Here is a 21,777-nt window from a genome sequence, read left to right on the forward strand (position 1 = left end):
TGCGCGCAGTTTGACATGATTCATTAGAGCTCCGCATTCCCCGCAGCGGTTCCGGGTTTATACTGAGCCATCGACAGCGAAACGAACACGCACCCCGCCGATACGGTCCGCCGATACCACCGTGCACCCCCCGGGATGGTCCTAACGGGACACCGGGGTAAAGCGAAGCCGAAGCCTATCAAGGAAGCGCTCGCGCGGGCCTCTTCCAAGATGGCGGCGAAAGCACAAGCGCAGGCCGCCTCGCAGCGCCCCAGCTCTCCCACAGATACAGCTGACCAGCACAGCGATGATATGGATGAGGAGTGTGGACCCAGCTCGGAGGACTTCCCAGCACTGCCAACCCCAGGTATGCCACAAGCAGACTTCCTCACCCATATAGAAAAAATGCTTCATAAGGCCCTTAAAGCGACCTCAGAGCAAATAACTACTAAGCTGACGCGTGAAATACGTGAATTAGGACAGCGCACTGCTGACCTTGAAACCAGGGCTGATGATATGGAACTAACCCTTAGAGAACATGCCCAGGAACAACTGGCCCTCCGTGAGGAAAACGCTGCGCTACTTTCTCGGCTTGAAGACGCCGAGAATCGCTCCAGAAGGTCCAATTTGCGCCTTCGCGGCATTCCAGAATCAGTGCTAGATTTACAGTCTTTCACCATGGCCTTATTTCAAGAACTCTCCCCATCGATCCCGATCGAACGCCTGGAGTTTGACAGGATTCATAGAGCCCTGACACGCTGTCAACCTGAGGGCCCCCCGCGAGACATTATTGTGAAACTTCACTTTTTTAGATCTAAAGAACAACTTCTCGCAGCTGCCCGCAACAAAGAGGACACTCTCACCTTTCAGGGCCACACATACCAGTTGTTCACTGACCTGGCTCCCCTCACAATTGCAAAGCGACGAGCCATGAAGCCGCAACTACAGTTACTTATCCATCACCAAATTAAATATATGTGGCGATTCCCTTTTGCTCTCCACTTCACCCACAATGGTCAACAATACACCTGTACCTCTCCGGAAGCTCTGCAACGCCTCCTTGAATCTCTGCATCTGACTACTCCAGATCAGCAAGCTGAGACTGCACTTCCACGCACCCCTGCTCGCCTAACCCCTTATCCTCATGCAGCTACCCCCAAGCGAGACCCCAGGGACCTGCGCTCACCGCGATCCATCCGGAAGGGTACACCAGCAAAGGCCTCTGCCGTAAACCTCTATAGTCCTAGAGTCTTTGTGCCCCGCTGAGCTGTTTCTACCACCTCATCATTGACTTTTCTACCTTGCCCAAGTTTGCGGGTACTCTGAGCCCTGGCCTACCGGCTCGACTAGCCTGTCATGTTTAATGGGCTCCTGTGTGTTTGGAGAAACTTTGCTTTTGTTTTTTGTTTTTGTTTTTTGATTTTTGACTTTTGATTTTTATTGCTTATCCCCTCTTCTTCCCCCTCCTCACCACCGTGGCTCCTCCAGACTGTCATGAAAACCGTACCCAATAGCTTTCCCCTATGCCACCTTTAATGGTGACCTGCCTCTCCCTTCCTTCTCCCCCCCCCCCCCATTTTTTTTTCTCTCACCTCCCCCCCTCTCCCCCCCTCTCCTTCACGCAGGGTTTGACAATAATGTTGTTAGCTTTAATGTTATTTTTTTTTTTTATACTCAACAAAGTTTATTGTAAGTTTACTCTTTTTACATTTACTAGAGTTGTTTTAAACTGCTATGCTATATCTTGTACTTGCACCAAAAATGCTATCTCCTTTCCCGGTATACTGCGGGGGATAGTCACTGCTCCCCCCCCCCCCCAACCTAGTGCGTTCTCTCTATGGCAGGATTCCCAGCCGTGGAGACCACACACATTAAAGTCGGGCGATTCGGATTTTCCCGTTTCGTACCAACTTTCTCATGCTTCGCCTTACGTACTTACTCCCCCCCTTCTTGTCTTTGCTACTGTTTATGGCCGGTTGGCCCGGGGGAATCCCGGGCTTCAACATATCTTCTACCCACATTTTGATTTATGGCCCCCTTGAATATATTATCGTTAAATGTAAAAGGTCTTAACTCTTAACCCTAACAATAAACGGGTCAAAGCATTTCGCACTTTTGTATCCTTACAGGCAGGTATAGTGGCACTTCAAGAGACAGTCTCCTATTATGCTCCCAACTCTAATCCCATTCCCTTCTTTTCACACCTCTTTCAGGTAATCAAAACCCACCTTAAAGGCACCTTGATTATGTGTGGAGACTCAAATTTAGTTATTCACCCATCTATTGATAAATCCCCCTATGCACCGGACCACCAATCATTATCGATTCAATTTCGATTCCTGCTTCAACAATACTCTATACTGGATACTTGGAGAGAATGTAATCCTACAAAGAAAAATTATTCCTTTTATTCCAACCCCCATAATTCGTTCTCTAGAATAGATCACATTTTTATCCCCATAGCATCTTCCCCAATATTGCTTCAATCCTCTATTCATCCAATCACCTGGTCTGACCATTGTGCAGTGATTACCACTATCTCTTCACTTATACCAAAATCTAAAGAAAGGTCTTGGCGCATGAATGATAAGTATTTAATGAACCAATCCTTTCGGCTTGATATAGATGTAGCACTACATGATTATCTCGTGCACAATGCCACCCCAGACACCCCTCCTATTCTTTTATGGGAAGCCCATAAACCAGTTATACGGGGTAAGTGTATTTCCACCGCCTCTTTTCTTAAAAAAGATAGGCTCAAACATCTACAACACCTAGAATCTGAATATCAACACCAATTTTTGCTGTTTCAGACCACTCCTTCGGAAACGAACAAGTCTAATTTAGACAATACTCGACTGGAGTTGGACTTGCTCCTCTCAGAAGCTACTGACAAAACTCTGCGCAGGGCCTATCACACTATCTACACTAAATCCAACAAGCCCGACACTTTTCTGGCTCTCCGCCTTAGACAACCAGAGCGAACCCACAAACCAATTAGGCTTAAAGTGCATAATGGAACCCATACTAGTAATCCGGCTAGAATAGTTAATGAATTCTCCAAACGCCTCGCCAAACTGTACGAATCTCCCGCCTCCTTCCCCCAGGATATGGCTGAGGCCCTATTCCGTGATCTACCGATCCCTTCCCTCTCCACCCCGATTCGCACTGCCATTGACATAGAGATCTTGCCTTCTGAGGTACTCCAGGCTATCAAATTAATTAAACCTAATAAACAACCTGGCCCAGATGGGTTTACAGGGCTATATTATAAAAAATTTGCAGATATCCTGGCCCCTCTCCTGGCTAACTCCTTTAACACCCTGTTAAAAGGGGGCACCTTCGGTAGTGATACACTCACAGCCTCCGTCTCTATGATACCTAAGCCCGATACTGACCACTCCGTATGGTCCAACTACAGACCTATATCACTCTTGAATCTTGACATAAAACTCCTAGCAAAGATTTTGTCTTCACGCTTGAATCCGCACATTGGAGGGTTGATCCATAGAGACCAGGTGGGGTTCATTCCCAAGCGCCAAGCAAGTGATAACGTACGCCGGGTTATTTTACTACAGCATTTAGCTAGATCCCGAGGTATCCCCATGCACCTTTTATCCCTTGATATTCGTAAAGCTTTTGATACCGTCTCTTGGCCCTACCTCAAACAAATTTTGCATAGATGGGGCTTCGGCCCCCATTTCCTTTGCTGGATTGACGCCCTATATGCCCATCCTCAAGCATTTGTCCGCTACTCCGGCTTCAGTTCTAGCAGATTCCCGATCCAAATAGGCAGGGGTGCCCTTTGTCACCCCTGCTTTTTGCTCTCGCCATCGAGCCATTAGCAGCCCTGATCAGATCCAACCCTGATATCCAAGGATTAGAGATAGCCTCCACAACCCATAAATTATGCCTCTTTGCGGACGACGCCCTCCTATTTATCACTTCACCCCATACTACCCTGCCCAACCTTTTTAAACTCCTTGATACATTTGCACAAGTCTCAGGTCTCGAGGTAAATCAGGCTAAGTCTAGAGCTCTTGCAGTATCCCTCCCTACAGAGACTCTCCAATGTTTGCGTGCTAACTATTCGTTTCAGTGGTCCACATCCTACATTCCCTATTTAGGAGTTAAATTGACTAGTAACCCAGCCCACCTATACCAAACGAATTATCTACCCATGTTGCGCAATCTGTCATCACTCCTTAATTGCTGGCAAACCTCTATGTGTCTCCTGGCTTGGACGCATTGCGGCGGTAAAAATGTCCCTGCTGGCAAAATTACTATATTTATATAGAGTACTCCCGGTCACGGTCCCACTATATTTTCACAAGGCTATTCAAAGTCGAACTTTCAAGTATATTTGGGGTAATACGAGACCTATGATTTTTTTCGACATAAGCTTCAAGGGGGCCTAGGGATACCACATTTTAAAAACTATTACTATGCAGCTCAGCTATCGCAAATGGCCCTCTACCACGCTATGTCTGAAATCCCGCTATGGGTCAGTCTGGAAGCAGTGGAGGCTCACCCTATCTCCGTTTCCAATATACTTTGGCTCCCCCCTCAGACATGCAGATCACTTACTAACCCCGTTACGTGTCACTCCCTCAAAATTTAGCGCATGGTACGCACCCCTTTTAAACTACTATCTCCTCATCTCCCCTTGCTCTCGTTCATGGGTCACCCGAATTTCTATCCGGCCTACACGGAACCAGGCGCCTTTTCGGCCTGGTCCCGCGCACGCCTTACTCGAGTATGTGACCTGTCTTCAGGTGTCTCTTTCACAACATTCCCTAACCTACAGACGCAGGCCCAACTGCCCCCTACAGATAGTCCATTTCTTTCAGACGCACATTAAATCCAGCCCCAATCTTAACTCTATGTCCCAATTTGAATCCATATGCTCCTCAGATCCACATGCCCCAGGCATTATCTCATGCCTTTATTCTTGTCTTTCCACCGTATCTGAAGACCTTCCACGTTATGCTACCGCGTGGGCCACAGACTTATCACTTAATCTTGATACAGAGTCATGGACTGATATATGGACCAATACCAAAAATTCCTCACAGAATGTAGTAGCATCTGAAGCGAATTATAAGGTCCTGATGCGGTGGTATCTGGTCCCCTCTAGAATTTCCAAATTTGTGCCTAACTACTCACCCGACTGTTTTAGAGGTTGCAAAGACCGGGGCACCCATCTCCACATTTGGTGGACTTGTCCCATCGTGGCAAATTTCTGGTCCTCGGTCTTCCACCTGCTAACTAAATTGATACAACACCCCGTGGCTCCTAACCCAGCAATGGCCTTGCTGAATTGGCTACCCCAAGATCTTACTAAAGCCCAAAACCGACTCTTTCTCCAAGTAACAACTGCGGCTAAACAAACGATTGTGAGAGCCTGGAGGACACCTTCCCTGAATATAACTGAAACTAAACATAGAGTTACACAGGCAATGATTCATGCTAAGATAGAGGCAGTCGTCCTGGATAGGATCCCGTTGTTTAATAAAATATGGCAACCTTGGGTGGACCATTTCCTACCGAAAGATTTTGATACTCGTCTTATGTCTCCTTAGCCCAGAACGGGCACCAGTTTGCGGTCCGTGGTTCTTGTGGGCCTTCCGACCACACCCTTTCCCTCTTACCTCTTCTATCCTGCCCTCTGGTATCGCCTCCTTTCCTTTTTGTGTCCCTATTTCTTTCTTTCTCCTCACTCCTCTCCCTTTTTCCTACATTCTTTTCCCCTCACTCTCTCTCCTATATATGTAAAACTTACCCAGCGGAACTTTTCTTTCTACCATTACCCCTGGTAATAGTTGTTATTACAACAATGTTTGTTAAATGATTTTCCTTCTTTGGAATCCGTAAGTTTGCTTCTACCCGGCCCCTTCCTCGGATGTTGTATGTTCGCTATACTTTATACATAAAGGGTCCATGGGCCTGCCTTAGATTTTTCTGGTATATCTACTTCTGCAAACTTAGGAAGCAGCCTACCTGATTACTTTCTGTTACTGTTAACACTGTAAACTATTCTGCTTATTCCAGTGGGAACTACTTGACTTTTCAATAAAACTATTTGAAACAGTTATCCTGACTGAGCGTCATATGACATTCAGCATGGTAAGCTGTGATCAGTTGTGCTCGGGGATTGGTGGTGTGGTGTATCACTCTGACATACCACATATCCGATCGTGGTAAAGAGCCTCTGATGGAGGCTCTTTCCCATGTGATCAGCTGTGACCAATCACAGCGTGAACCAGGAAGTGCCGGTATTTGGCTTTCCTTGGTTCGAGCTGCCTGGGAGAGCTGAACGGCGGCTTTCTGGTCAGAGGGGGGATGTGCCCTAATAATCAGCACATTGATTATCAGCGCAGCCCCCATAAGAGATGCCCACCACAATGCCAATCAGTGCCCATCAGCTGCCAGTCTGTGCTTATCGGTAATGCTTGTCAGTGCCCTTAACAGATGCCCATCAGTAATCTCTGTCAGTACCTCCTCATCAGTGCTGCATATCAATGCCGCCTATCAGTGCCTATAAATTCTACATATTAGTGCTTCTCAATTCTACATATTAGTGCCTCCTCATCAGTGCCAACTTATCAGTGCCCATTAGTACAGCCTCATCAGTGCCTGTCAGTGAAGGAGAAAACAAAATGATATAACAAATGAAGAAAAACTTTTTTTTTTTTTTTTTTTTAGTTTGTTTAGCAACAAATTAAAAACCCAGTGATGATCAGATGCCACCAAAAGAAAGCTCTGTTTGTGGGAAGAAAATTATTTAGTTTGGGAACAGTTTTGTATGACTGATCGCAGCTTGGCGATCAGTGGTGTGTCAGATAGAGATGGCCTAGCGGTTCGCCCCGGCGGTCGGTTTGTGGTGAATTTTGCTTGTTCGCCATTCGTCAAACAGGCGGACTTCTGGCGCTGTTCGCGGCGGCCATATTTGTTTACATTGTGAAGAACTTTGACACATCCATCATGGGGTACAGGACAGCCAATTGAGACATTTCAGCACATGGACAATTGGACATACCCCCACCTTATAAATAGACCTGATCTGGCGGCCATTTTACATTCTGTCTTCTGTCAGTGTAGGGAAAGGATGCTGTGTGGAGCAGGGACAGTCATTCTATCACTAGCTATTACTATTAGGTCCACAAAGGTCCTTTTAAGGGCTGATATAGGTGTACAGTATATAGGGTTGTACACGTATAATATACTTTCTTCCAAATATAGAAAGAATATTATACTTGACTGCTGCCCGATTCTGCAGCTGTCTTTTATATGTGTTGGGACTGAGGGACAGTCTGCAAATCACTAGCTACTAGGACCTTTTAAGGACTGGTATAGGTTTACAGTATATAGGGTTGTAATACACCTATAATATACTTTCTTTCAAGTATATTATGGTGCACTGCTGTGCTGCTGAGTGCTTGCTGACCGATTCTGCAGCTGTCTTTTATCAGTGTAGGGAGGGACAGTTTGGTGTTTGGAGCAGGGGCAAATCACTAGCTACTAGGTCCACAAAGGTCCTTTTAAGGACTGGTATAGGTGTACAGTATATAGGGTTGTACATGTATAATATACTTTCTTTCAAATATAGAAAGCATATTATACTTGACTGCTGTGCTACTGAGCTGATTGCTGACCGATTCTTCAGCTATCTTTTATCAGGGTAGGGACCGAGGGACAGTCTGCAAATCGCTAGCTACTAGGTCCACAAAGGTCCTTTTAAGGACTGGTATAGGTGTACCGTATATAGGGTTGTAGACATATAATATACTTTCTTTCAAATATAGAAAGCATATTATACTTGACTGCTGTGCTACTGAGCTGATTGCTGACCGATTCTGCAGCTGTCTTTTATCAGTGTAGGGACTGAGGGACAGTTTGGTGTTTGGAGCAGGGACAGTTTGCAAATAACTAGCTACTAGGTCCACAAAGGTCCTTTTATAGGTGTACAGTATATAGGGTTGTACATGGATAATATACTTTCTTTCAAATATAGAAAGCATATCATAGTGCACTGCATGCAGTGCTGCTGACTGATTCTGCAGCTGTCGTTTCTCAATATAGGGAGGGACAGTTTGGTTTTTGGAGCAGGGACAGTCTGCCTTTCACTAGCTACTAGCTAGCTACTATTAGGTCAGGGCTGGTATAGGTGTACTATTTGGTGTGCATTATATAGGGGTGTAATAAACATATAAAATACTTGCACATATAGAAAGCATAGTATAGTGCATTTCCACTGTGCAGCATTGTGACTGCTGAGCGGTTCTGCAGCGATACTACAAAGAGTGATCAACGCAATTAAAAAAAAAGTATTATAACTGGTGTGATAGACCAGTGGCCCCCAAAATGACAGATTGAAGCAGGGTGTTGTATACCTTCTTCCACATACATACTGCACTTCTCTAGAGACTTTTGTCACAGGGTCATTTAAAAAATGACAGGCAGAGGAAGAGGCAGGCCCTTCCGCAGGGGTGGTAGGGGTGGGGCAGGAGCAACAGACTTGAGCCAAAGTGGCAAATTGCAGAAGGTGTGTGTGATTACGTCAAAGGACACACCAGACTTGGTTGAGTGGCTCACTCAGCCTTACTTTTCTGTACCCTCCTCATCCTCTCGATCTGCACCCTCTTCTTCACTCTCTGCTGTGTGCACCCCCAAAGACACTACCACCAACACCACCACCACCATATACCATCCGCTTGAGTCACAGGAATTATTTTCCGATCCATCACAAGACATTGCCGATGCACAGCCACTCTTGGCATTGGATCAGGAAGAGGAGGTAGCATCAACCGCCACTCAGCAATCTGACGACAGTACCCTTATTAGCCCAAGGAGGAGGATGGTCTCCGGTGTTGCTGCCTACTCCGAGATCTCTAATTATAGCAGTGGGGAAGGTGACGTTGATGATGACGTGTCTAGGGATGTCACGTGGGTGCCCACAAGAGAGGAAGAGGAGGGGAATTCAGAGGGAGATATGGACCAGCAGATAGGGAGGAGAAGCAGACGGAACGTAGATGGCACAGGAAGGACAAAGCAGACTGACAATGTATCAGGAGTGAGGTCACATCTGGCGCTCCCAGGATGCTGGCACATGGCTCCGCAGTGTGGGCTTTTTTTACAGTGTCCGCTGCTGACAATAGTGTTGCCATATGCAGCCTTTGCAGTGAAAGCATAAGTCGCGGTAAGCCCAACACTCACCTAGGGATGACCGCCTTAAGAAGGCACATGAGCTGCCATCACTGAGCCCAGTGGGAGCAACGGAACCCACAAAGCCACACTCCAGGCTCTCACCGTCCAGCCTTGTCTTCTCCTTATCCTCCACTCCACCTGCCATCATGCCGTCCTCACGTTTTTGTGGAAAAAGGCAGGCTTCCGTGGGCCAAATGTTCGGGCGTAAAAAATTGATGACGCCGGATAACCCTCTTGCCCAACGGTTGACGGCTGGCTTGTCAGAACTGATAGCCCGCCAACTACTGCCATATAAACTGGTGGACTCGGAGGCCTTTCAAAAATTTGTGGCCATTGGAACACCTCAATGGAAAGTCCCAGGAAGGAAGTATTTCTCACAGAAGGGCATCCCAGAGCTATATGACCATGTTCAGCGGCAAGTGAATGTACCTCTGGCACACAGTGTTGGTGCCAAGATACATCTGACCACAGACACGTGGTCTAGCAAACACAGACAGGGAAGGTATATAACTTTTACTGCCCACTGGGTGAACCTTCTGATGGCCGTCAAGCATGTAGCCCGTGGCACCCATGTAGATTTGGTTTTACGGATTGAATGCAGGCCTGGCTCTTCTTCTCCTCCTCCTACTCCATCTTCCTCCCTCTCCTCCTCAGCTGACTCCTCCTTTTCCGCTGCTAGCGTCTCTTCCGCTGCGCCTGCCCAAGATCCCCAGAACCTATTCGACATGCCAGGTGAGATATTGCCATGCTGTGCTGCGTCTGTTGGGCCTGGAAGCCAAGAGCCACACTGGCCCTGCACTCCTTTCAGCTTTGTGTTCACAGGCAGATCAGTGGCTAGCACCGCTCAATTTGACAGTTGGTAAAGTGGCATGTGACAACGGTGCCAATCTGCTTAGCGCATTGAAACAGGGCAAAATTACACATGTGCCATGCATGGCATACGTCTTAAACTTAGTCGTGCAGCAATTCGACACAATCTGCCTTTCAGACGTCTTATTTGCGATTGCCCGACGCGATGGAACTCGACCTTCTATATGCTTGATAGGCTGCTTCAACAGAAACGTGCAGTTAACGACTACCTGTACGAACTCTGCGGCAGAACAGGTTCTGGGGAGCTTGTTTTTTTTTACCATGCCAGTGGCTGCTCATGTGCGACGCATGCAGACTTCTGCGGCCATTTGATGAGATCACCAAACTGGTCAGTCGCAGCCATGGCGCCATCAGTGACATCGTACCTTATGCCTTCTTTATGGAGCGTCCTGTCATTGATCAAGCAGTGGAGGAGCAGGAGCAGGAAGATGAGGAAGTCGCAATGCTGGATGAATTCCCAGGGGGGCTACTCTATCAGAGACAAGTCTACAACAGGAGTCTAAAGAGGAGTCAGAGGAGGATGGTGCCGGGGTGGATGAGGAGGAGCAAGAAGATCATGCTTTAAACCTCTCTGTGATCCCTGTTGTTGTGCTTGGATGGGGAGAGGAGAACGAGGAGGACGACATTATCCTGGATGATGAGCAGGAGCCAGGCCACCACACCGCTTCCAGTTTAGTGCAAATGGGGGCCTTCATGCTCAAGTGTTTTAACAGAGACTTTATATAAAAAGTATAAAGGTCAAGGACCAGTACTGGGTGGCAACGTACTTAGTCCCCCGGTACAAACACAAAATGGCGGAAATGTTACCACCATCACAGAGGGCTGTCAGAATGGAGCACTTACAGACCTTGCTTCGAGAAATGCTGCATTCTGCTTTTGCGTGCACTTGCAGAGGAGGAATTCCCACTCCCAGAGAAAGAGTTGCGGGTACCAATCCAACAACGCCTGCAAGAAGAGGGCAGTTTGAAGATGTGTTGGTGACTTCTGATATGAGGTCATTCTTTCAGCCGAACCATCGACAGATGTCATCTGGATCCAGCATCAGGGAACGCCTAGACCGACAGGTGTCTGATTACATCGGGTTAACGGCCGATGTGGACGCTCTGAGAAGTGATGAACCCCTGGACTACTGGGTGGGCAGGCTTGACCTCTGGCCAGAGCTTGCCCAATTTGCAGTGGAACTGTTGGCTTGCCCCTCGTCCAGTGTCCTGTCCGAAAGGACGTTCAGCACAGCAGGGGGGATCGTGACCGATGAGCGCACTCGCCTAGCTCACGACAGTGTTGACTACCTCACATTTATAAAAATGAATGAGGCATGGATCTCGGAGGAATTCAACATATGTGACCAGTAGACCATGTATATGCATAACTCTATAAACAATTTATATAATTTAGCACACAGACCTTTTTTTCTACCTTTTGGCTCACTTGTACAAAAAAAGCACACCGTACTATATGCCCATACCCTCCGGTTTGAAGAGGTTGCGCTGTGTCATATTTTTGGGTCCCGCAGCGAGTTGCTGGTATCAGTGCTGGTGTCAGTGCTCTCTCTCTATCTCGGTGCTGGTGTCAGTGCTCTCTATCACAGTGCTGGTGTCAGTGCTCTCTCTCTATTTCTGGTGCTGGTGTGGTGTCAGTGCTCCCTATCACGGTGCTGGTGTGGTGTCAGTGCTCTCTATCTCGGTGCTGGTGTCGGTGCTGCTGTGGTGTCAGTGCTCTCTATCTTGGTGCTGGTGTCAGTGCTCTCTATCTTGGTGCTGGGGTCAGTGCTCTCTCTCTATCTTGGTGCTGGTGTCAGTGCTCTGTATCTTGGTGCTGGTGTCAGTGCTCTCTCACAGTGCTGGTGTGGTCTCAGTGCTCTCTATCACGGTGCTGGTGTGTTGTCAGTGCTCTATATCTCGGTGCTGGTGTCAGTGCTCTCTCACGGTGCTGGTGTTAGTGCTCTCTATCACGGTGCTGGTGTCAGTGTTCTCTATCACGGTGCTGGTGTCAGTGCTCTCTATCACGGTGCTGGTGTGGTGTCAGCGCTCTCTATCTCGGTGCTGGGGTCAGTGCTCTTTCATGGTGCTGTTGTCAGTGCTCTCTCTCTATCTCGGTGCCGGTGTCAGTGTTCTCTCTCTATCTCGGTGCCGGTGTGGTGTCAGTGCTCTCTATCTCGGTGCTGGTGTGGTCTCAGTGCTCTCTATCACGGTGCTGGTGTCAGTGCTCTCTATCATGGTGCTGGTGTCAGTGCTCTCTATCACGGTGCTGGTGTCAGTGCTCTCTTTCATGGTGCTGGTGTGGTGTCAGTGCTCTCTATCTCGGTGCTGGTGTCAGTGCTCTCTATCTCGACGCTGGTGTCAGTGCTCTCTATCTTGGCACTGGTGTCAGTGCTCTCTATCTCGGTGCTGGTGTCAGTGCTCTCTATCTCTGCGCTGGTGTCAGTGCTCTCTATCTCGGTGCTGGTGTCAGTGCTCAGTCTCTATTACGGTGCTGGTGTCAGTGTTCAGTCTCTATCGCAGTGCTGGTTTCAGACAGTGAGGGAGATTGCAGCGGAGAAGCCAATCAGCAGGCAGTGCCAGCACCATGGCTGAGGATCAGCACTGGACTGGTACCTACGGACCACCGCAGTGGAGCCCTGCATAGGTGGGGGTAAGGGCCAGGCAGAGGGAGGGGCTCAAGCACAGGTTGGCACACTGGGACACTGGCACAGGACTGCGCTGCCCTGACTGTGGCACTGATCATCTCCTGCACCCCTTTTATAGCCTGCCCTGACCTTGCCTCTCCTCCATGGCCTTCATGCACTTCTGAATTGTCAAAATTTCACAGATAAAAAGAATGCTTGTCGTTGTCGATCCCAGATTCACTTAATACATTTGTTATGTCAGTGTCCATGTTGTGGGACTATGTGTGCACAGCTTGTAAGTATTTTGTGGCTGAAAATATGACCTGGAGGTTTTTAAGGATCTCCTGCCATTAAAGTCAATGGGGTCCGCCGCAAACTTTGCAGTTCGTGAACTTTTGGCCACGTTCGCAAAACGTCCCGTCGGAAGTTCGTCTATCACTAGTGTCAGATAGGCACACCGCATCTCCGTTCTAGGTAAAGAGCCTCTGACGGAGGATCTTTAACACATGATCAGCTGTGTCCAATCACAGCTGATCAGTGTAAACAGGAAAAGACATGTATTGGCTCTTCCTCTACTCGCGCTGACAGACTTGAGTAGAGGAGAGCCGATCGGCTCTTCTCCTGACAGGGGAGTCTGCACTGATTATTAGTGCAGCCCCCTAAGCATGCCCACCCATGGCCACCAGGTAAGCCTATTAGGGATGGCACTTTGTGCCCATCAGTGATGCCTGCCAGTGCCTCTGATCAGTGCTGCCCATCAGTGCCACTGATACGTGTCCATCAGTGCCACCACTATGTGCCCATCAATGCTGTATATATCGGTGCCACCTCTCAGTACAGCCTCATCAGTGCCCATCAGTAAAGGAGAAAACATACCTATTTAAAAAATTTTGTAACAAACTCAGAAAAAAAACATTTTTCAAAATGTTTGTTCTTTTTTTTTATTTGTAGTGCAAAAAATAAAAATGGTAGGGGTGATCAAATGTGACAGCGTAGCATTACCGTGCAATTGTCATTCAAAGTGTGAGACCACTGAAAGCTGAAAATTGGATTGGGCAGGAAGGTGTATAAGTGCCCTGTATTGAAGTGGTTAAGATGCAGACCCATTTATGCACTGATGGTGCATTGATGCATCAGGCTTTCTGGTTTCTTACAACAGTAGAGGGTATACAAATTACTATGTTTATGATGATGTTGCTGTGCATCCCACTAATATAGAGCAGTGAACACCGGCTAGATGAAAAGACATGCCTTGCCAAATGACTTCACCAGCTGGAGAAGTTACTCATAGGAGGTACTGTATGGAGAATGCAAGAGCAAACGACTCGCCGGAAAGTTGTCAGCAATGTGGGTAATGTGGATCACTGCATCAACAGAGAACTTGTAACAAATGATGTGGCTTTGGATATGTGAAAGGGATATTTTTACAAATATATTAAGAACTGTGCAGATTAAATATTTTGTATTGGCTATTTATTACTTGTATGGAACTATTATTTTAACTATAAAATGTATTTTGCAGTAGCAGGTACACCACAAAAAATCAGGTCAGAATTTTTTTTCTGTGTGTTTATCATTTGCTGCCCTGCTGATACCCTGTTACATTACATACTGACCTGGCTGGGATTCTAACCTTTCCTTGCACTATATATAAAAAAAATAAAAATAAAATAAAAAGTTTTATTTACTGTTGGAGAGATATCCCTTCACTTCCTGTTAGATGGAGACAGGAAGTGAGGAGATGGCAAAAAAGAAAAAAAAATACTTACTAAGGAGTTGTAAACCCTCATGGTTCTTCACCTTAATGCATTCTATGTATTAAGGTGAAAAACCACCTGTGGTGCTGCAGCCCCCCGAGCCCCCTTTTTTTTTTATCTGACACTGATCCTTATCTGGCCGGGAACAAGCACACCAGCTCTAGCTGGTGTCTCGTGTCCTGATAGGATAGATTGATAGCAGCCATTGGCTCCCGCTGCTGTCAATCAAATCCAATGACGTGGCGCTTGGGGGCGGGGACGATTCCTGCATTCTGTGTGCATGGACACAGATGCAGGACTCGGGAGCACGCCCTCACGGGTGTCCACCAAGGAAAGCACTTCTCCAGCATCTACAATCGATGTAGGGAGGAGCCACCAGCGCCACTGAGGGACCCCTGAAGAGGAGGACCGGGACCACTCTGTGCAAAATGAACTGCACAGTGGAGGTAAGTATGACATGTTTTTTAAAACAAGGGTTTACAACCCCTTTAACCCTTTTTCCACACTCATTAAAATCAATAAAGTGTTTTTTCTGAAGATGAACTTTAGTGTTTTAATTAGAAAACTTTGTGGCTAGTAATGACATAATGAGTGATCGGAACTGTTTCTTTTCTGTAGCTGGAATACTGTGGTAAGGCACTTTCATGGATAGTGGATGCTCTTCAAGACAGTGGCATGGTAAAAGGCACAAAACCACCTCCAGTCTTTCAGTAAGGTAAGCATTAACATAAAGTATTACTTTCACCTATAGATCCACTTACAAAAAAATAGTCAACTCATTTCTGGAAATAACACACAAATATATAGTATAAATAATTCCTAAACAACTCATAATGTGAAATATACTATATTGACAGCACTAAATAAAATAAGGCTAACAGAAAATAGAAAATAAATAAAAATCAAAGTTCATAACTTCCATAAATTCCAACGGTGTGCTGAGTCCTAAATTGTGGATAGAGAATTTCAGCTTAATGCTCATAAGAAAGAAAAGAAGTCCATCTCCAAGCCATTCACCAAACCGTCAGTGTGAACAAACTCCATGCACGGTGACGCTCCCTATGGTAATGCACTTACCAAAATTCTAAATAGATATAGGCACGTCTATTAATCACTGGCTCCTGGAATTTCTCAGCATGAAACCTTCAATTCAGCGTTTCTCCACCCAGCACAATTTCACATATAGAAGAGATCAGAAACACAATCCATAGTGCAAACTGATTTTAATAAACAACCTTCTTGCGCATTCGCAGTCCGGATCTCTGTGATCATAAACGGTCTCGATATCAGCGGTGGGTCCCAGGAAAACAAGCTCTCACGCCCACAGACGAAGACGTAATGACGAAACGCATATGGGCGTGACCATGCAGCTTCACATCACCACAGAGAGAGAGCTTGTTTTCCCAGGACCCGCCGCTGATATTGAGACCATTTATGATCACAGAGATCCGGACTGCGAATGCGCAAGAAGGTTGTTTATTAAAATCAGTTTGCACTATGGATTGTGTTTCTGATCTCTTCTATATGGGAAATTGTGCTGGGTGGAGAAACGCTGAATTGAAGGTTTAATGCTGAGAAATTCCAGGAGCCAGTGATTAATAGACGTGCCTATATCTATTTAGAATTTTGGTAAGTGCATTACCATAGGGAGCGTCACCGTGCATGGAGTTTGTTCACACTGACGGTTTGGTGAATGGCTTAGAGATGGACTTCTTTTCTTTCTTACGAGCATTAAGCTGAAATTCTCTATCCACAATTTAGGACTCCGTTGGAATTTCTGGAAGTTATGAACTATTTTTTTAGCGCTGTCAATATAGTATATTTCACATTGTGAGTTGTTTAGGAATTATTTATACTATATATTTGTGTGTTATGCGATTTTTTTATATGATAGCAGCTTATAATTTAACACCCTCTATTAAGCGCTGGGATCAGTGAAAATATTTACTAAAAATATTTATCAGTGATATCTGTACTTAATTTCTGGAAATGTTTGTTACAAATCTTTGATTGTCTAGTCAGCCATGGTGAAGCCTAGATTTTAAAGTGCTTCCATACCTTAAATTAAAGGGTAAAAGTAAATGTGTTACCAACTAGACATGTGCAATTGGTTTTGTTCTGAATTCGTATTTCGCCAAAATTTGACAAATTGGTTTGGAAATATCCGAATTAACGAAAACCTGTTTAACAAATTTTTCAGAAAATTTGTAAATTCTAAAATCCAAAATAACGCACTAATAATAACTATTATTATTAAATTATAGGTATTGGAATTGCCTTTCAAATTTGGCTGTTAGTGAATGTAACGAATACGAATTTATCCAAATGTACAAATTAGGCGAAATAACAAATGCTGCATCTAAACAGTGGAACGTAATTAATTAATAATACTAAATTATAATGATATAAACTTCTAATTAATTCCTATTAGATCATTATGTTTCATATATTTAGATGCTGCATTTGTTATTTAGGATCATTTGTAACTTTGGATAAATTGGTATTTGTTAGGTTTATAAACAGCCAAATTGGAAAAGACATTCCAATACCTTTAATTTAATAGTTGGTTATTATTGGTTATTTCAGATTTTCAAATTTACGAATTTTTCGAATTTACAAATACCACACCTAAACAAACGAACATAACTAATTATTATTTTTCCGAAGTTGTGAATTTATTCAAAATAAAGAATTTTGATCATAACTAGTGATGGCCGAACGGTTCGCCCGGCGGTCGTTTCGCGGCGAATTTCCGACTTTCGCCGTCCGCGGGTTCGAACGCCTTTTTCCGTCGTTCGCCCCGGCGGACTTACGTGTTTAATGTATACAAGAACTTTAACCTTTCGTGACACGTTTATCATGTGTTACAGGACAACCAATTGAGACATGACAGCTCATGGACACTTGGACATTCCCCCTAACCTATAAATACACCCGATCCGGTGGCCATTTTACATTCTTTCTTCTGTCACTGTAGGGAAAGGATCCTGTGTGGAGTAGGGACAGAGAAAACGCTAGCTATTTGGTACACAAAAGTTCTTTTCAGGACTGGTATAGGTGTTAGGTCAGCAGCCTGAGTTTCTTTTGTCAGTTTAGATAAAGGGACAGAGCGCTGTATGCTGCTATTTTAGGGACAGCTCAGCCAGATTAGTCTTTCTTCATCATCATCATCATCATCATCATTAGCTGTTACTATCAGGTCCACAAAAGAGCTGTTCCAGCTAATCGTTCCAGCCTACTCTTTTTTGCCAATTTGTATAGGGACAGGCAGGAAGCAGTGTGTCAGGCAGTGAGGATAATTTTAAAGACTTGCTGTTACTATTAGTTCCACAAAGGTTCTTTTCAGGACTGGTATCAGTGGTACGGTAATAGGCTTGTACACGTATAATATTCTTTCTTCCAAATATAGAAAGAATATTATACTTGACTGCTGCCCTTCTGCTGCAGTCTGCTAATCATTCACAACTCACTTGTTCCACAAAGCTCTTTATCAGGACTGGTAACTTGGTCTGTCTAGGGTGCTACGGTACATAGGCTTGGGTGCGGTACAGTCTGCTGTTCTGTAAGGACCGCTATCGGTCCACAATACATAGGGTTGCCGTGCACTACTGCTGACCGCTGCCCTATACTGCAGCAGTCCTTCATTGGTATAGGGACTGACGTACAGTCTGCTAATCACTAACACACAACCTGCTTGGTCCACAAAAGTTCTTATAAGGACTGGTAACTTGGTATAGGGTGCTACGGTACATAGGCCTGAGTGCGTTACAGTCTGCTGTTCTGTAAGGACCGCTATCGGTCCACAATACATAGGGTTGCCGTGCACTACTGCTGACCGCTGCCCTATACTGCAGCAGTCCTTCATTGGTATAGGGACTGACGTACAGTCTGCTAATCACTAACACACAACCTGCTTGGTCCACAAAAGTTCTTATAAGGACTGGTAACTTGGTATAGGGTGCTACGGTACATAGGCCTGAGTGCGTTACAGTCTGCTGTTCTGTAAGGACCGCTATCGGTCCACAATACATAGGGTTGCCGTGCACTACTGCTGACCGCTGCCCTATACTGCAGCAGTCCTTCATTGGTATAGGGACTGACGTACAGTCTGCTAATCACTAACACACAACCTGCTTGGTCCACAAAAGTTCTTATAAGGACTGGTAACTTGGTATAGGGTGCTACGGTACATAGGCCTGAGTGCGTTACAGTCTGCTGTTCTGTAAGGACCGCTATCGGTCCACAATACATAGGGTTGCCGTGCACTACTGCTGACCGCTGCCCTATACTGCAGCAGTCCTTCAGCGGTATAGGGACTGACGCACAGTCTGCTAAACACTAACACACAACCTGCTTGGTCCACAAAAGTTTTTATAAGGACTGGTAACTTGGTATAGGGTGCTACGGTACATAGGCCTGAGTGCAGTACAGTCTGCTGTTCTGTAAGGACCGCTATCGGTCCACAATACATAGGGTTGCCGTGCACTACTGCTGACCGCTGCCCTATACTGCAGCAGTCCTTCATTGGTATAGGGACTGACGTACAGTCTGCTAATCACTAACACACAACCTGCTTGGTCCACAAAAGTTCTTATAAGGACTGGTAACTTGGTATAGGGTGCTACGGTACATAGGCCTGAGTGCGTTACAGTCTGCTGTTCTGTAAGGACCGCTATCGGTCCACAATACATAGGGTTGCCGTGCACTACTGCTGACCGCTGCCCTATACTGCAGCAGTCCTTCATTGGTATAGGGACTGACGTACAGTCTGCTAATCACTAACACACAACCTGCTTGGTCCACAAAAGTTCTTATAAGGACTGGTAACTTGGTATAGGGTGCTACGGTACATAGGCCTGAGTGCGTTACAGTCTGCTGTTCTGTAAGGACCGCTATCGGTCCACAATACATAGGGTTGCCGTGCACTACTGCTGACCGCTGCCCTATACTGCAGCAGTCCTTCATTGGTATAGGGACTGACGTACAGTCTGCTAATCACTAACACACAACCTGCTTGGTCCACAAAAGTTCTTATAAGGACTGGTAACTTGGTATAGGGTGCTACGGTACATAGGCCTGAGTGCGTTACAGTCTGCTGTTCTGTAAGGACCGCTATCGGTCCACAATACATAGGGTTGCCGTGCACTACTGCTGACCGCTGCCCTATACTGCAGCAGTCCTTCAGCGGTATAGGGACTGACGCACAGTCTGCTAAACACTAACACACAACCTGCTTGGTCCACAAAAGTTTTTATAAGGACTGGTAACTTGGTATAGGGTGCTACGGTACATAGGCCTGAGTGCAGTACAGTCTGCTGTTCTGTAAGGACCGCTATCGGTCCACAATACATAGGGTTGCCGTGCACTACTGCTGACCGCTGCCCTATACTGCAGCAGTCCTTCATTGGTATAGGGACTGACGTACAGTCTGCTAATCACTAACACACAACCTGCTTGGTCCACAAAAGTTCTTATAAGGACTGGTAACTTGGTATAGGGTGCTACGGTACATAGGCCTGAGTGCGTTACAGTCTGCTGTTCTGTAAGGACCGCTATCGGTCCACAATACATAGGGTTGCCGTGCACTACTGCTGACCGCTGCCCTATACTGCAGCAGTCCTTCATTGGTATAGGGACTGACGTACAGTCTGCTAATCACTAACACACAACCTGCTTGGTCCACAAAAGTTCTTATAAGGACTGGTAACTTGGTATAGGGTGCTACGGTACATAGGCCTGAGTGCGTTACAGTCTGCTGTTCTGTAAGGACCGCTATCGGTCCACAATACATAGGGTTGCCGTGCACTACTGCTGACCGCTGCCCTATACTGCAGCAGTCCTTCATTGGTATAGGGACTGACGTACAGTCTGCTAATCACTAACACACAACCTGCTTGGTCCACAAAAGTTCTTATAAGGACTGGTAACTTGGTATAGGGTGCTACGGTACATAGGCCTGAGTGCGTTACAGTCTGCTGTTCTGTAAGGACCGCTATCGGTCCACAATACATAGGGTTGCCGTGCACTACTGCTGACCGCTGCCCTATACTGCAGCAGTCCTTCAGCGGTATAGGGACTGACGCACAGTCTGCTAAACACTAACACACAACCTGCTTGGTCCACAAAAGTTTTTATAAGGACTGGTAACTTGGTATAGGGTGCTACGGTACATAGGCCTGAGTGCGTTACAGTCTGCTGTTCTGTAAGGACCGCTATCGGTCCACAATACATAGGGTTGCCGTGCACTACTGCTGACCGCTGCCCTATACTGCAGCAGTCCTTCATTGGTATAGGGACTGACGTACAGTCTGCTAATCACTAACACACAACCTGCTTGGTCCACAAAAGTTCTTATAAGGACTGGTAACTTGGTATAGGGTGCTACGGTACATAGGCCTGAGTGCGTTACAGTCTGCTGTTCTGTAAGGACCGCTATCGGTCCACAATACATAGGGTTGCCGTGCACTACTGCTGACCGCTGCCCTATACTGCAGCAGTCCTTCATTGGTATAGGGACTGACGTACAGTCTGCTAATCACTAACACACAACCTGCTTGGTCCACAAAAGTTCTTATAAGGACTGGTAACTTGGTATAGGGTGCTACGGTACATAGGCCTGAGTGCGTTACAGTCTGCTGTTCTGTAAGGACCGCTATCGGTCCACAATACATAGGGTTGCCGTGCACTACTGCTGACCGCTGCCCTATACTGCAGCAGTCCTTCATTGGTATAGGGACTGACGTACAGTCTGCTAATCACTAACACACAACCTGCTTGGTCCACAAAAGTTCTTATAAGGACTGGTAACTTGGTATAGGGTGCTACGGTACATAGGCCTGAGTGCGTTACAGTCTGCTGTTCTGTAAGGACCGCTATCGGTCCACAATACATAGGGTTGCCGTGCACTACTGCTGACCGCTGCCCTATACTGCAGCAGTCCTTCAGCGGTATAGGGACTGACGCACAGTCTGCTAAACACTAACACACAACCTGCTTGGTCCACAAAAGTTTTTATAAGGACTGGTAACTTGGTATAGGGTGCTACGGTACATAGGCCTGAGTGCGTTACAGTCTGCTGTTCTGTAAGGACCGCTATCGGTCCACAATACATAGGGTTGCCGTGCACTACTGCTGACCGCTGCCCTATACTGCAGCAGTCCTTCATTGGTATAGGGACTGACGTACAGTCTGCTAATCACTAACACACAACCTGCTTGGTCCACAAAAGTTCTTATAAGGACTGGTAACTTGGTATAGGGTGCTACGGTACATAGGCCTGAGTGCGTTACAGTCTGCTGTTCTGTAAGGACCGCTATCGGTCCACAATACATAGGGTTGCCGTGCACTACTGCTGACCGC

The 21,777-nt window shown here is 46.3% G+C and overlaps 1 protein-coding gene across 1 annotated transcript in view; it reads left to right on the forward strand.

Annotated features, from left to right (window-relative positions):
- Positions 1-21,777, forward strand: part of LOC143973784 (transient receptor potential cation channel subfamily M member 5-like) — a 235,194-nt gene that overhangs the window by 166,153 nt on the left and 47,264 nt on the right. Inside the window, exon 7 of the mRNA XM_077474640.1 lies at positions 15,037-15,133. Within this exon, the coding sequence (XP_077330766.1) occupies positions 15,037-15,132 (96 nt within the window). The 3' untranslated portion in view covers position 15,133. The remainder of the gene's footprint in view (positions 1-15,036; positions 15,134-21,777) is intronic.

This window comes from Lithobates pipiens, unplaced genomic scaffold (assembly GCF_037356315.1).
Source record: "Lithobates pipiens isolate NorthernLeopardFrog02 unplaced genomic scaffold, aLitPip1_a1.2 Scaffold_99, whole genome shotgun sequence".
NCBI classification, from domain to species: Eukaryota; Metazoa; Chordata; class Amphibia; order Anura; family Ranidae; genus Lithobates; species Lithobates pipiens.